This window comes from Eleutherodactylus coqui, chromosome 1 (assembly GCF_035609145.1).
Source record: "Eleutherodactylus coqui strain aEleCoq1 chromosome 1, aEleCoq1.hap1, whole genome shotgun sequence".
Taxonomy (NCBI): Eukaryota; Metazoa; Chordata; class Amphibia; order Anura; family Eleutherodactylidae; genus Eleutherodactylus; species Eleutherodactylus coqui.
Window position 1 is genome coordinate 55,924,435 of NC_089837.1, and position 13,277 is coordinate 55,937,711.

The following is a 13,277-nucleotide window of genomic DNA, read 5'->3' on the forward strand; positions in this document are numbered from 1 at the left end:
ATTGATATGTGTCATTTTCCGGCCTTACATACTATTTTACTAAGATCATACTGATATCGTATACAATGAGTTAAAAGGGCAGGGCTGCGAAAACTTAATACTGTTTTTCGAGAAAAACAGACTGGTAATCAGAGAAATTGCAAAATGTACACAACAATAGAGGGCAAAAGAGACAGAGAACAATCACAAAGAATACAAGAGGATGGAATGGGAAAAAGACAGACACATTCTGGACTGGCGCCAGTCAGACAATGGAAAAGTTGTACTATGTCTTTCCATCACTAGCGATAGAGATAAGGGTCGCTGTGACTTTCTTTTACATGTTAAGTGCTATTCTTAATTTCAAAAGCCACATCAGGGCCAGAGTATGAGATATAAATAACTGGATGATAGAATCTCACCGGCAAAATTAGTGAGCCAGCAGTGCAACAAAAAAAAATCACTATATACTACACCACACAGGACAACTATGTGGTGTAGTATAGAGAAGAGCTGTCGGCACTCTTGTATGGTGTAGTATATAGAGGAGCTGTAGGCTCTCCTGTGTGGTGTAGTATATAGAGAAGCTGTCGGCTCACCTGTGTGGTGTAGTATATGAAGAAGCTATTGGTGCTCCTGTGCGGTGTAGTATATAGAGGAGATGTCGGCTCTCCTGTGTGGTGTAGTATATAGAGCAGCTGTCGGCTCTCCTGTGTGGTGTAGTATATAGAGCAGCTGTCGGCTCTCCCCTGTGCTGTGGTATATAGAAGAGCTATCGGCTCTCCTATTCGGTGTAGTATATAGAGGAGCTGTCACCTCCCCTGTGTGGTGTAGTATATAGAGGAGCTGTTGGCTCTCCCGTGTGCTGTACAATATAGAGGAGCTCTCCTGTGTGGTGTAGTATATAGAGGAGCTGTCTGCTCTCCTATGTGGTGTAGTATATAGAGAAGCTGTCAGCTCTCCTGTGTGGTGTAGTATATAGAGGAGCTGTCGGCTCTCCTGTGCGGTGTAGTATATAGAGGAGCTGTCGGCTCTCCTGTGCGGTGTAGTATATAGAGGAGCTGTCGGCTCTCCTGTGTGGTGTAGTATATAGAGGAGCTGTTGGCTCTCCTGTGTGGTGTAGTATATAGAGGGGCTGTCGGCTCTCCTGTGTGGTGTAGTATATAGAGGGGCTGTCGGCTCTCCTGTGTGGTGTAGTATATAGAGGAGCTGTCTGCTCTCCTATGTGGTGTAGTATATAGAGAAGCTGTCAGCTCTCCTGTGTGGTGTAGTATATAGAGAAGCTGTCGGCTCTCCTGTGTGGTGTAGTATATAGAGGAGCTGTCGGCTCTCCTGTGTGGTGTAGTATATAGAGGAGCTCTCCTGTGTGGTGTAGTATATAGAGGAGCTGTCGGCTCTCCTGTGTGGTGTAGTATATAGAGTAGCTGTCGGCTCTCCTGTGTGGTGTAGTATATAGAGGAGCTGTCGGCTCTCCTGTGTGGTGTAGTATATAGAGAAGCTGTCGGCTCTCCTGTGTGGTGTAGTATATAGAGGAGCTGTCGGCTCTCCTGTGTGGTGTAGTATATAGAGGAGCTGTCGGCTCTCCTGTGTGGTGTAGTATATAGAGGAGCTGTCGGCTCTCCTGTGTGGTGTAGTATATAGAGGAGCTCTCCTGTGTGGTGTAGTATATAGAGGAGCTGTCGGCTCTCCTGTGTGGTGTAGTATATAGAGTAGCTGTCGGCTCTCCTGTGTGGTGTAGTATATAGAGGAGCTGTCGGCTCTCCTGTGTGGTGTAGTATATAGAGGAGCTGTCGGCTCTCCAGTGTGGTGTAGTATATAGAGAAGCTGTTGGCTCTCCTGTGTGGTGTAGTATATAGAGGAGCTGTCGGCTCTCCTGTGTGGTGTAGTATATAGAGGAGCTGTCGGCTCTCCTGTGTGGTGTAGTATATAGAGGAGCTGTCGGCTCTCCTGTGTGGTGTAGTATATAGAGGAGCTGTCGGCTCTCCTGTGTGGTGTAGTATATAGAGGAGCTGTCGGCTCTCCTGTGTGGTGTAGTATATAGAGGAGCTGTCGGCTCTCCTGTGTGGTGTAGTATATAGAGGAGCTGTCGGCTCTCCTGTGTGGTGTAGTATATAGAGGAGCTGTCGGCTCTCCTGTGTGGTGTCGTATATAGAGGAGCTGTCGGCTCTCCTGTGTGATGTAGTATATAGAGGAGCTGTCGGCTCTCCTGTGTGGTGGAGTATATAGAGGAGGTGTCGGCTCTCCTGTGTGGTGTAGTATATAGAGGAGCTGTTGGCTCTCCCATGGGTGTGGTATATAGAGGAGCTGTCGGCTCTCCTGTGTGGTGTAGTACATAGGGGAGCTGTGGGCTCTCCTGTGTGGTGTAGTGTATAGAGGAGCTGTCGGCTCTCCTGTGTGGTGTAGTATATAGAGGAGCTGTCGGCTCTCCTGTGTGGTGTAGTATATAGAGGAGCTGTCGGCTCTCCGGTGTGGTGTAGTATATAGAGGAGCTGTCGGCTCTCCTGTGTGGTGTAGTATATGGAGGAGCTGTTGGCTCTCTATATATTACAGTGCACAGGAGAGTCGATAAGGCGAATAAGGTGATTCAGCCATTTCTATTACTTTTCTGAGCCATGGCTGACTAGTATTTTCCCCCTATGTATACTGGCACAGGAGTGACACATCTAACGCCTGTCCCAATTAGCAGTGTGTGTAACCTCCTAGTGTTCTTGTATACAGAAGCGTCTGCATTGCTTGTGCCAGGCTGTATCACTGACCTCCCCGGGCACTGAGACTTTCCTCCACCAAAGGCTATAAAGCCATCTAGGAAAACATTCTTCTCTATATTTGCCTTTTTCCAGCGTTCCTGTGGGAAGAAAATATTATTTTCCAATGAGGTTTTGAGTAAATAATCAGAGCTGCACTTCCCGAGAATAAAAATAGTCTGTGGCATTAATACAGAGCATTTAAAGGGGAAATCAGGGTTATTCTGCAAACAGCCTTCCAAAGAATGTATGTGGGGGGGGGGGGGGAGGGGTTGTCACTTGTATAAGTGTTCTATCAGTGGGAGTCCAATTGCTGGGACCACCACATCCATAATACAGGGACCCATACTACGGTGGAGAAATCCTTTAAGAACATGCTCAAGAGCCCCTTTGATACTACACTAGTGAGACCTGTTAACGCTATGGTGAAGAACTACTTAAATATTATGGTGCAGAAACCCTTAAAGACTATGGTAGATAGCCCCTTTAACAATATTGTAGAGAAACCCTTAACACAATGCTGGGCAGCTCTTTTGAAACTATGCTACAGACTCCTGTTAACACTATGGTGGAGAAACCCTTTATATGGTAGAGAGCCCATTTACACTCTCCTGAAGGGCCCTTTTGACCCTATACTACAGAGCCCCTTCGACACTATACTAGAGAACCCCTTTACCACTTTGCTAAAGGACCCCTTTGCAACTATGCTGGACAACCCTTTTGAAACTATGCTAAAGAGCCCGGATAACATCATAGTGGAGAGCCCCTTTAATGCTATGCTGAAGAACTCCTTAAAAACTATATACGGTAGTAGGGAACCCCTTTACATTATGCTGGGGAGTCACTTTGACACTATGCTACAGAGCGCTATTCTAGAAAACCCTTTTAACATTAGGTCAGAGAACCCCTTTAATAATATGCTAAAGGAACCCTTTGACACTATGCTGGATAGCCCTTTTTGTATACTATGCTACAGAGTCCTGAAAAGACTATGTTTGAGAGGCTCTTAAATGCTATGGTGAAGAACTTCCTAAGTACTATGGTGGAGAATCTCTTTATACTATGCTGAAGAGCTTCTTTGACACTATGCCAGAAAGCCCTTTTGATACTATGCTGGATGACCCCTTTAATACCATGCAGCAGAGCCCTTTTAGCACTGTCTACATCATTATAGGGTCAAAATAGTGGGTGCAAGTTTTGCCCATTATAATGTATGTCCCCCTAAATGGGAACGTAAGGGGTTGCCAAGTTTATACTGAGGTTTCCCTTTTTAAAGGGGTTGTCCCGCGAAAGCAAGTGGGTCTATACACTTCTGTATGGCCATATTAATGCACTTTGTAATGTACATCGTGCATTAATTATGAGCCATACAGAAGTTATTCACTTACCTGCTCCGTTGCTAGCGTCCTCGTCTCCATGGTGCCGTCTAATTTACAGCGTCTAATCGCCGGATTAGACGCGCTTGCGCAGTCCGGTCTTCTTCTTTTCTGAATGGGGCCGCTCGTGCCGGAGAGCGGCTCCTCGTACCTCCGCCCCGTCACGTGCCGGTTCCAGCCAATCAGGAGGCTGGAATCGGCAATGGACCGCACAGAAGACCTGCGGTCCACCGAGGGTGAAGATCCCGGCGGCCATCTTCACCGGGTAAGTAAGAAGTCACCGGAGCGCGGGGATTCAGGTAAGCACTATCCGGTTTTCTTTTTTAACCCCTGCATCGGGTTTGTCTCGCACCGAACGGGGGGGCTATTGAAAAAAAAAAAAACCTGTTTCGGCGCGGGACAACCCCTTTAAGGATGCCTCATATAGAAGTCCCTTGCAATAGGCAGCCATGCTGGAACTTACTGGTCTAAACATATGTGGTTCTGGAAAGTGTTTTGGGTCCCGGTGATGCCAGTATGGAGATATCATCAATAGGTCTCCAGCAGGAATCTCATAATCCTGAAAGGATAGAAGACAGCAAAGTTACATAGACACATATAGTAGAATACAAATACACAGGTAAGACAGCCAATATAGCCACCATTACAGCCCCAGCGAGAGTTGTCACTATGGTGAAAAGCTCCTTAAATACTATGATGGAGAGACTCTTTAGGAATATGATGGACAGCCCCTTTAATACTATACTGGAGATCCCCTTAAACATTATGTTGGAGAGTTCCTTTGACAGTAGACTTTGTCACCAGACATCTAGTGATACTTCCAGTCATTCAGAGGTCCGGTAAAGATGGGTGACAACCAATATGGCCGCTTACAGAAAAATCACCTCGATGTTCATTGGTCACTTGTACCCAGAGATTCAGATTGCCCATTTCATGATCAATTAATGTTTTTTTTTTTGCTTTAGCTTAAAGTAATAACATACGTAAACTTTCAAGGGTTGAAGCACTTTCCTGGTAATGGCTCCCGGTGATCTTAGCCGTATGGCCTCGAGGAGGCAGGATTTAATGAATCGAAGTTTTGCCAGTTCTTCATCTGTTATATTCAATGATTGTTTACCTGTGACAAAAATCCAAATATTCATCAAACTGCAGCCTATCTATTCATGACGGGTATCAATGAGGTGTCAGACCAGTATATCATGCCCCAATATTAAACCTCCTTCCTCTACTGTTCTGCTTGGGATCACCACCCAAAAGGGTCAAAAATAACCCCTTTTGAAGCAAAGTATAATAATCTCTTGTGGTCCAGATTAAGAAACAGTCCAGCAAAATCAGAACTCTGGACAACTATGTGCTTCATTGAAACAGTTAATAATCTTTATTTAATAAGAATCTTTTTTTATATAGCGCCAACATATTCCGCAGCGTTTACAAGACAGGAGGAACAGAAACAAAAAAAAAAAAAATCACAGTTACATCTAGTAATCAGTTGGTGGAAACAGTCCTGCTCCAATGAGCTTACATACTACAGATAATGGGGTGATACAGAAGGTAAAGGGGCTGGAGATGTGCACGGTATGGCGGGGTAGAGAGTGTGGGATGCTATACACATACACTGGTCAGACATTAAGTCGTGTGGTGGCTGAATCGTATGACTGCAGGGGGCGGTTGATTGCGGCTAGCAGGGATTGCAGTCAGTAGGACAGGGAGCATGCTATCAGGGGGAGTACAGAGGAGTTTGGTTTAGGGGATATGGTATGCCTCCTTGAAGAGGTGCTTTTTTAGAGCACGCCTGAAGTTGTGTGTGTCGGGGATTGCCCGGATAGTTTCGGGTGCCGCGTTCCAGAGGACTGGTGCTGCTCTGGAGAAGTCTTGGAGACAGGAATGTGATGTTTGAGTTAAAGGGGCGTTTAATCCGATTTCATTAGCGGAGCAGAGGGTGCGGGCTGAGTGGTGGATTGAGATGAGGGAGGCAATGTAGGGTGTTGCAGTGCTGTGCAGGGCTTTATGGATGAAGGTAGTGAGCTTGAATTGAATTCTGTGTTTAACGGGCAGCCAGTGCAGTGACTGTTACAGGGCAGAGGCGTCTGAGTAGCGGCTGGACAGGAAGATGAGCCTGGCTGCCACATTCAGGTTGGATTGGAGGGGAAAGAGTCTGGTGCGGGGTAGGCCGATCAGTAGCAAGTTGCAATAATCGAGCAGAGAGTGGATGAGGACAACTGTGAGCATTTTTAGCGTGTCCACAGTGAGAAAAGGGCGGATTCTTGCGATGTTCTTGAGGTGCAGCTGACATGCTCAGGCCAGAGATTGGATGTAGGGGGTAAAGGAGAGATCGGAGTCGAATATGACCCCAAGGCAGCGGGCATGTTGTCTAGGAGTTATGGTGGCGCCACACACTGAGATGGAGATGTCAGGAGGAGGTCGGTTAGTAGAGGGTGGAAATACCAATAAGTCAGTTTTTGAGAGGCTCAGTTTTAGGTAGAGAGAGGACATGGTGTTAGAGACAGCAGACAGACAGTCGGTGGCATTCTTGAGGAATGTTGCTGTAATGTCACGGAAAGAGGTGTATAACTGGGTGTCATCAGCATTGAGATGGTACCAAATCTACCAAAAGCCAAATCTCCTGATAGTTTGTCCAGTAGGAGCTTTGTAGATGGAGAAGAGGAGGGGCCAAGGAGTGAGCGCTGGGGGACTCAAATAGCAAGAGGGGGTGGGGGCAGGGGAGGTAGAGTCAGCGAAAGAGACACTGAAGGAGTTGTCAGATAGGTAGGGGGAGAACCAGGAGTGAGCAGTGTCCTTTAGTCCAATGGAGCGAAGCATACTGAGGAGGAGTTTGTGGTCAACAGTGTCAAATGCTGCAGAGAGGTCGAGGTGGATCAGTAGGGAGTAATCGCCTCTCGATTTGGCCGTCACAAGGTTGTTTGACACTTTTGTAAGGGCGGTTTCTGTCAAGTGTAGAAGGCAGAAGCTGGATTGTAGCGGGTCAAGAAGAGTTTTCTGATAGATTGCTTATAAGGCGGGAGTAGATAAGGCGTTCAAGTAGTTTGGAGATGTAGGGGAGATTTGAGATGGGTCGGTAGTTGGCAGCATCGGTCAAGTCAAGAGGGATAGGATAGCGTGTTTGAATGAGGAGCGGAAAATGCCAGAGGTCCGAGAGAGGTTAAATATAGTGGTGAGATGGGAGATAACCACCAGGCAGAGGGACCGGAGGAGGTGTGAGGGAAGAGGGTCGCTAGCGCAGGTGATGGGGCGAACAGAGCAAGCTGGAGACTTCTTTCTCTGTCGTTGGTCAGAGTACAGAGAGTGAACAGGAGCTAGATGCAGTACTGATGAGACTAGGGTCGGGGCTAGTCTGGGATTGGGAGGTTATTTCCTGAGGCATGTTGTTGATTTTATTTTTAAAGTAAGCAGCCAGCTCTACAGTTGTCTGTAATGCCACATCTACCTGTAGTGGCCACTGCAGGGAAATTGTATGGACAACCATCTTTTCCTGGTGAGAGCAGATGATTGTTAAAACTTTTTGAAGCCAAACCCCCGTGATCAGTTGATCAATGTCAAAAGCAGTCGTCTTGATGAGAACACATTTTTAAAGAGATTGTATGGGATAATAAACATAGCAACAGCACCCCTTGAAGAGGCGTGGGGTGGTGACATGTTACTCATGAAGTCGTTAAGGAGTTGTATGAACTGCCCATTATCACTAAGGGTTCCTTCACACTGGCGACCATGATATCGCTGCAAGAAAATCACCTTTTTACTACGATTTTTGAGTATCAGTACTGCTTTTTCTCGCAAAAACATTGCTGCGTTTTTTTTTCACGCGATTTTGGCGGGATTTTTCAGCGCGAAAGATAATAGGACTTTCTAAAGTTAAAATGCATCACAATGAACAAGAAAATGCAAGTTTATGTTTTGCAATGCAATAAAAAGGAGGCTCTATAGGGAAACATGGGAGATAAAAATACGCAAAATGCAGAAAGATAGAGCATGCCGCGTTTTTTTTTTATTGCAACATCGCATTTTATTACTAGTGTGAAGGCGCCCGTAAGCAAGAATGTTTCACATTCACTCACAGCAAGCAGAGATATTGAAAAAGATGAGGAAATAAAGCATAAACATTAGAGATGAGCGAACGTACTCGTCCGAGCTTGATATTCGTGCGAATATTAGGGTGTTCGGGATGCTCGTTACTCGTAACGAGCACCACGCGGTGTTCTGGTTACTTTCAGTTTCCTCTCTGAGACGTTAGCGCGCTTTTCTGGCCAATAGAAAGACAGGGAAGGCATTACAACTTCCCCCTGTGACGTTCAAGCCCTATACCACCCCCCTGCAGTGAGTGGCTGGGGCGATCAGATGTCACCCGAGTATAAAAGTCGGCCCCTCCCGCGGCTCGCCACACATGCCTTGTGAGTTAGCTGAGGGAAAGTACTATCGTGCTGGTGCTGCTGTAGGGAGAGCGTTAGGAGTCAGTGTAGGCTTCAAGAACCCCAACGGTCCTTCTCAGGGCCACATCTACCTGTGTGCAGGCTGCTGCTAGCAGTGTTTTTTTTTTTTCTTCTCAAAATCGGCAGTGCAGAGCATTGCACCCGGCATTAGGGACAGAAGTCAGAAGTGGTGCTTAGGCAGGGAGAGTGTTAGGAGTGAGTGTAGCCTTCAAGAACCTCAACGGTCCTTTCTAGGGCCAAATTTAAGCGTGTGCAGTACTGTGCTGGCTGCTGTTAGCAGTGTTGCATTTTTTTTTTCTTCTAAAAATCGTCTGTGCAGAGCATTGCACCCTCCATTGATACTACAGGGACAGAATTGTGTAGGCAGGGCCACAACACAGTTATTGTTCATTGAATATACGCAGTGGGTCCTTCCCTTTGCAAAAAAGGCAAAGAAATTGTATTTGGCCTGCCTGTGTCAGTCCTAAGGTCTCCGTGTACGTGTGTGCTGCGTGGACAACGTACAAAAATCAGACGCAACCAGCTACGGTTTACTGCAGGCTTGCGCCATTGTCTTTCCTGACTGGCAAATACCTGCTCTGCCAGAGTTAATAACTCTGCTACACTAAAGTTGTGTGACACTTTTTCAGGGCCACACCACAGTTATTAAACGTATTGTTCATTGAATATCCGCAGTGGGGCCCTCCCTTTGCAAAAAAGCGAATTCAATTAATTATATTTGGCCAGCCTGTGTCAGTCCTAAGGTCTCCGTGTACGTGTGTGCTGCGTGGACAACGTACAAAAATCAGACGCAACCAGCTACGGTTGAGTGCAGCCTTGCGCCAATTTCTTTCCTGCCTGGGAAATCAAATCACTGGTAATACACCATGCTGAGGGGTAGGGGTAGGCCTAGAGGATGTGGACGCAGGCGAGGACGCGGAGGCCCACGTCAGGGTGTGGGCACAGGCAGAGCCAGTGCGGTTGCCAGGGGTAGAGGCAGGGCCAGACCGAATAATCCACCAACTGTTTCCCATAGCGCCCCCTCGCACCATGCCACCCTGCACAGGTCAAGGTGCTCTACGGTGTGGCAGTTTTTCACAGAGACGCCTGACGACCGACAAACAGTGGTGTGCAACCTTTGTCGCGCCAAGATCAGCTGGGGAGGCACCACCAACAGCATGCGCAGGCATATGATGGCCAAGCACCCCACAAGGTGGGACGATGCCCGTTCACCGCCTCCGGTTTGCACCACTGCCTCTCCCCCTGTGCCCCAACCTGCCACTGAGATCCAACCCCCCTCTGAGGACACAGACACTACCGTCTCCTGGCCTGCACCCACACCCTCACCTCCGCTGTCCTCGGCCCCATCCAGCAATGGCTCTCAGCGCAGCGTCCAGACGTCGCTAGTGCCACAGTTTGAGCGCAAGCGCAAGTACGACGCCACGCACCAGCACGCTCAAGCGTTAAACGTGCGCATTGCAAAATTGATCAGCCTAGAGATGCTGCCGTATAGGCTTGTGGAAACGGAGGCTTTCAAAAGCATGAACCCTCGAGCATCGCGAAAAGTTCGTCCCGAATAACGAGCACCCGAGCATTTTGGTGCTCGCTCATCTCTAATAAACATGTATTAAAAAGCTGGAGAACTTTTCACAGTGCAATGTACAAGCTTTATTAACCCCATAATGACCATTTGCCAAATGTACAAGCAATTGTGGGCAATATATGGAGAGGGCTCAGGTGCTGGCTGTTTCTGACAGCTGACATTCATCTGCAACAACTCCGACCAAAGCTAACTCCAAGTGCAACTGTTGACTATTTAGATGCTGCTGTCAAAGTCTGCTAGCAGGATGGAGCCCCCTTCCAAGACACAATTGCAGGGTTCCAATGGGTTCATATGGCAGCCCGGAGCTTAGTGAAGGTTCTCTAAGGCAGTCTATTAAGCCGTGCCTGTAGTAGGGCTGAATAGACCAACATTGAAATGTACAATGTACTACTAAAAACAATTATTGAGTCCCCCATGGGAGCTGGAAGAAAAAAAATCTTGAATAAGTTTAATGAAATTTAAAAGAAAATTAATATTAAAAGTTAGTTAAAACAAAAGAAAAACATTTTCCCAAATAATAGAGTAAATGTAAATATATATATTATATATAATTGGTATCACTGCAGTCATAAAAGTCCAAATTCTTAAAATCTCTATTTTTGGGGGGATACACTATGTCCTAATAAATTACAGAAAAAGTGATCAAAAAGTTATATACGTCCTAGTATGTTACCAATAAAAACTATAGGCCACTCTAACAAGCCTTGGCACAGTCTTAGGTTGGATTAACACGAACGTATATCGGCTCGGATTTCAGCCGAGCCGATATACGTCGTCCTCATCTGCAGGGGGGGGGGGGGGATGGAATGGGCGGGAGCTCAGTTCCTGCTCCCGGCTCTTCCATCCCCCCCCCCCCCCCCTCTGCAGAGAGAGACGACGTATATTGGCTCGGCGTGAAAACCCAGTCTATATACGTTCGTCTGAATCCAGCCTTATTGACAGAAAAATAAAAAAGTTCTGTGTCTCAGGGTATGGCAACAGAAAGCAAGTAAAAGAAAAAAAGGTTTCATTTTTAAAAGTAAAAATACATTTAAGGGTGCATTTAGACGACCGTATATCGGCTGGGTTTTCACGCTCAGCCGATAAACGGCGTCTCTCTCTGCAGGGGGAGGAGGCTGGAAGAGTCGGGAGCAGTGCTCTGAGCTCCCGCCCCCTCTCTGCCTCCTTTTCACCCCCCCTGCACTATTTTCAATGAGGAGAGGTGGGACAGGGGCGGGGCTAATTCCCAGAACTTAGCCTCGCCCCCGTTTCGCCTCCTCTCATTGCAAATAGTGCAGAGGGGCGGAGAGGGGGTGGAGAGGAGGCAGAGAGGGGGCGGGAGCTCACAGCACTGCTTCCGGATCTTCCAGCCTCCTCCCCCTGCAGAGAGAGACGCAGTAAATCGACCGGGTGTGAAAACCCAGCCGATATACGGTCGTGTGAATGCACCCTAAAAAACAGTATAAATTTGGTATTGACACATTTGTACTGACTTGCAATATAAAGTTAACATGTTGTGTTTTCTGCACCATGAACACTGTAAAATTGTGCTCACAGCGGAAGCATAGCGTGACGTCCAGCTTCCATTGACTACAATGGAAGCCAGCCGTGCGTTTTTCCTTGGCAATTAGAGCACGCTGCGGTTTCTTTCACGCTGCGGAATTCTGCGGTAGAATTCCACAACAGGAACATGGAGCTATTACGTTCAATACAACCCAATAGCTGCGACATAACGCTGTGGATTTCCGCCGCATGAAACGCGGCAGAAATCCGTCTGTGGGCATTAGCCCTTAAAAATTAAAAAAAAAAATTTCAGTACATTATACGGTATATTATATAGCACTATTAAAAATTCAGCTTATGCCATAAAAAACAAGCTGTCATACAGCTACGGTGATCGGAAAATAAGACAGTTATCGCTCTTGGTCGGGAAAGGAAAAATTAAGAAATTGATGGTCATTAAAAGGGTTACTATAAAAACATAAGATGCCTTAAAGTTCAGAGACAGGTGACAGATGGTTACGGGGTCGGCTGTAGGTGGCAGCAGCCATACATTGACCTGTACGTTTATAGTATTTTTCCAGTTGAGCTGATTATTAATCAGAGGTGCAACGTGAAGTTCCTGGTCCCCAATGCAATATTTGTCACATAACTCCCAACTACCATGTGCCATATATAATACTGCTGTCCTCTTTGGGTCCCCTTGGGTACTTGGGCCCAGGTACAGTTGCAACCTCTGCGCCCCCTATAGCCAGGCCCCTGACATTACTATTTATCCAACTTTCACTGCTGATTTCACATACTGTACCGCAGAGGTCATAAATAGCACACGTTACATATAATGACGGAGGGAGAGTTCCATGTAACACTTGTAGAAATATTTTCCCAACTACATCAAGTAGTATTTTAGCAGAGCAGGGACTCCTCTCTCAATAAATGGCACAAATGTTCTCCTACACACAAATCCGGAATGATAAAAAAGAATTTCAATGCCGTGTTTAACATTCCGCACTGACAAATTATAGTTATCGCCATACGCGAGGTGACTAAACACATCCCGAAAAACACCACTGCCACCTGCTGGTGAACTACGGAAATGAATGAAGAAAAATATAGGAATATTGTTGTAGGTAAGGCCCTTTTTACATCTGCAGCCACATTTGGAAGAAGGAAGAAAGAGAGAGTGCACACATGACCCCAAAATACAGAAGTACAGAGATAACTCCGTGGAGAAAGAGGCTTCTTAGAAGAACTAACCCAAGAGATCCTATCTCAGTAAAAAAGAAAAGACCAAGCACCGTCGCCTCCTCGCAAAAGGCCCCATAAAACATAAGTAGCAGTGAGGGGCTTGAATCCCAGTCTCACCCCGTCCAACACCCGGGAGACGGAAGACCTAAATCTCACCTCTCAGTCTACGCCATGGGCTCCAGGTCTGGAGAAATCTGTTGTGGGTGCCCTTTGACCAGCTGGAGAGCTCCTCCAAATTATAGATTAGATCTACTTTCTCTCTCCTTTGGATCGAAGTCGGGGGTGTTTTTTGAAGCCATAACACTGCAATAAGAGCTTTAGTTGCATCGATTAAAGGGCAACCAGTCTATGTTTTAGGAGTTGGAAAACTGCATATGGCCTCCAGAGGAAGATAATCTCGGGAGTTATACTAAGATTTTGGGGA

The 13,277-nt window shown here is 46.7% G+C and overlaps 1 protein-coding gene across 2 annotated transcripts in view; it reads right to left on the bottom strand.

Annotated features, from left to right (window-relative positions):
* The window catches only part of CYP39A1 (cytochrome P450 family 39 subfamily A member 1), a 66,481-nt gene that overhangs the window by 29,878 nt on the left and 23,326 nt on the right, over positions 1-13,277 (bottom strand). The window contains exons 8-10 of one of the 2 annotated variants that reach the window (XM_066589164.1): positions 5,083-5,216; positions 4,563-4,658; positions 2,736-2,824 (exon numbers count right to left, since the gene is read on the bottom strand). In XM_066589164.1, coding sequence (XP_066445261.1) covers positions 2,736-2,824; positions 4,563-4,658; positions 5,083-5,216 — 319 coding nt within the window. The remainder of the gene's footprint in view (positions 1-2,735; positions 2,825-4,562; positions 4,659-5,082; positions 5,217-13,277) is intronic. The other variant, XM_066589165.1, reaches the window with a different exon arrangement.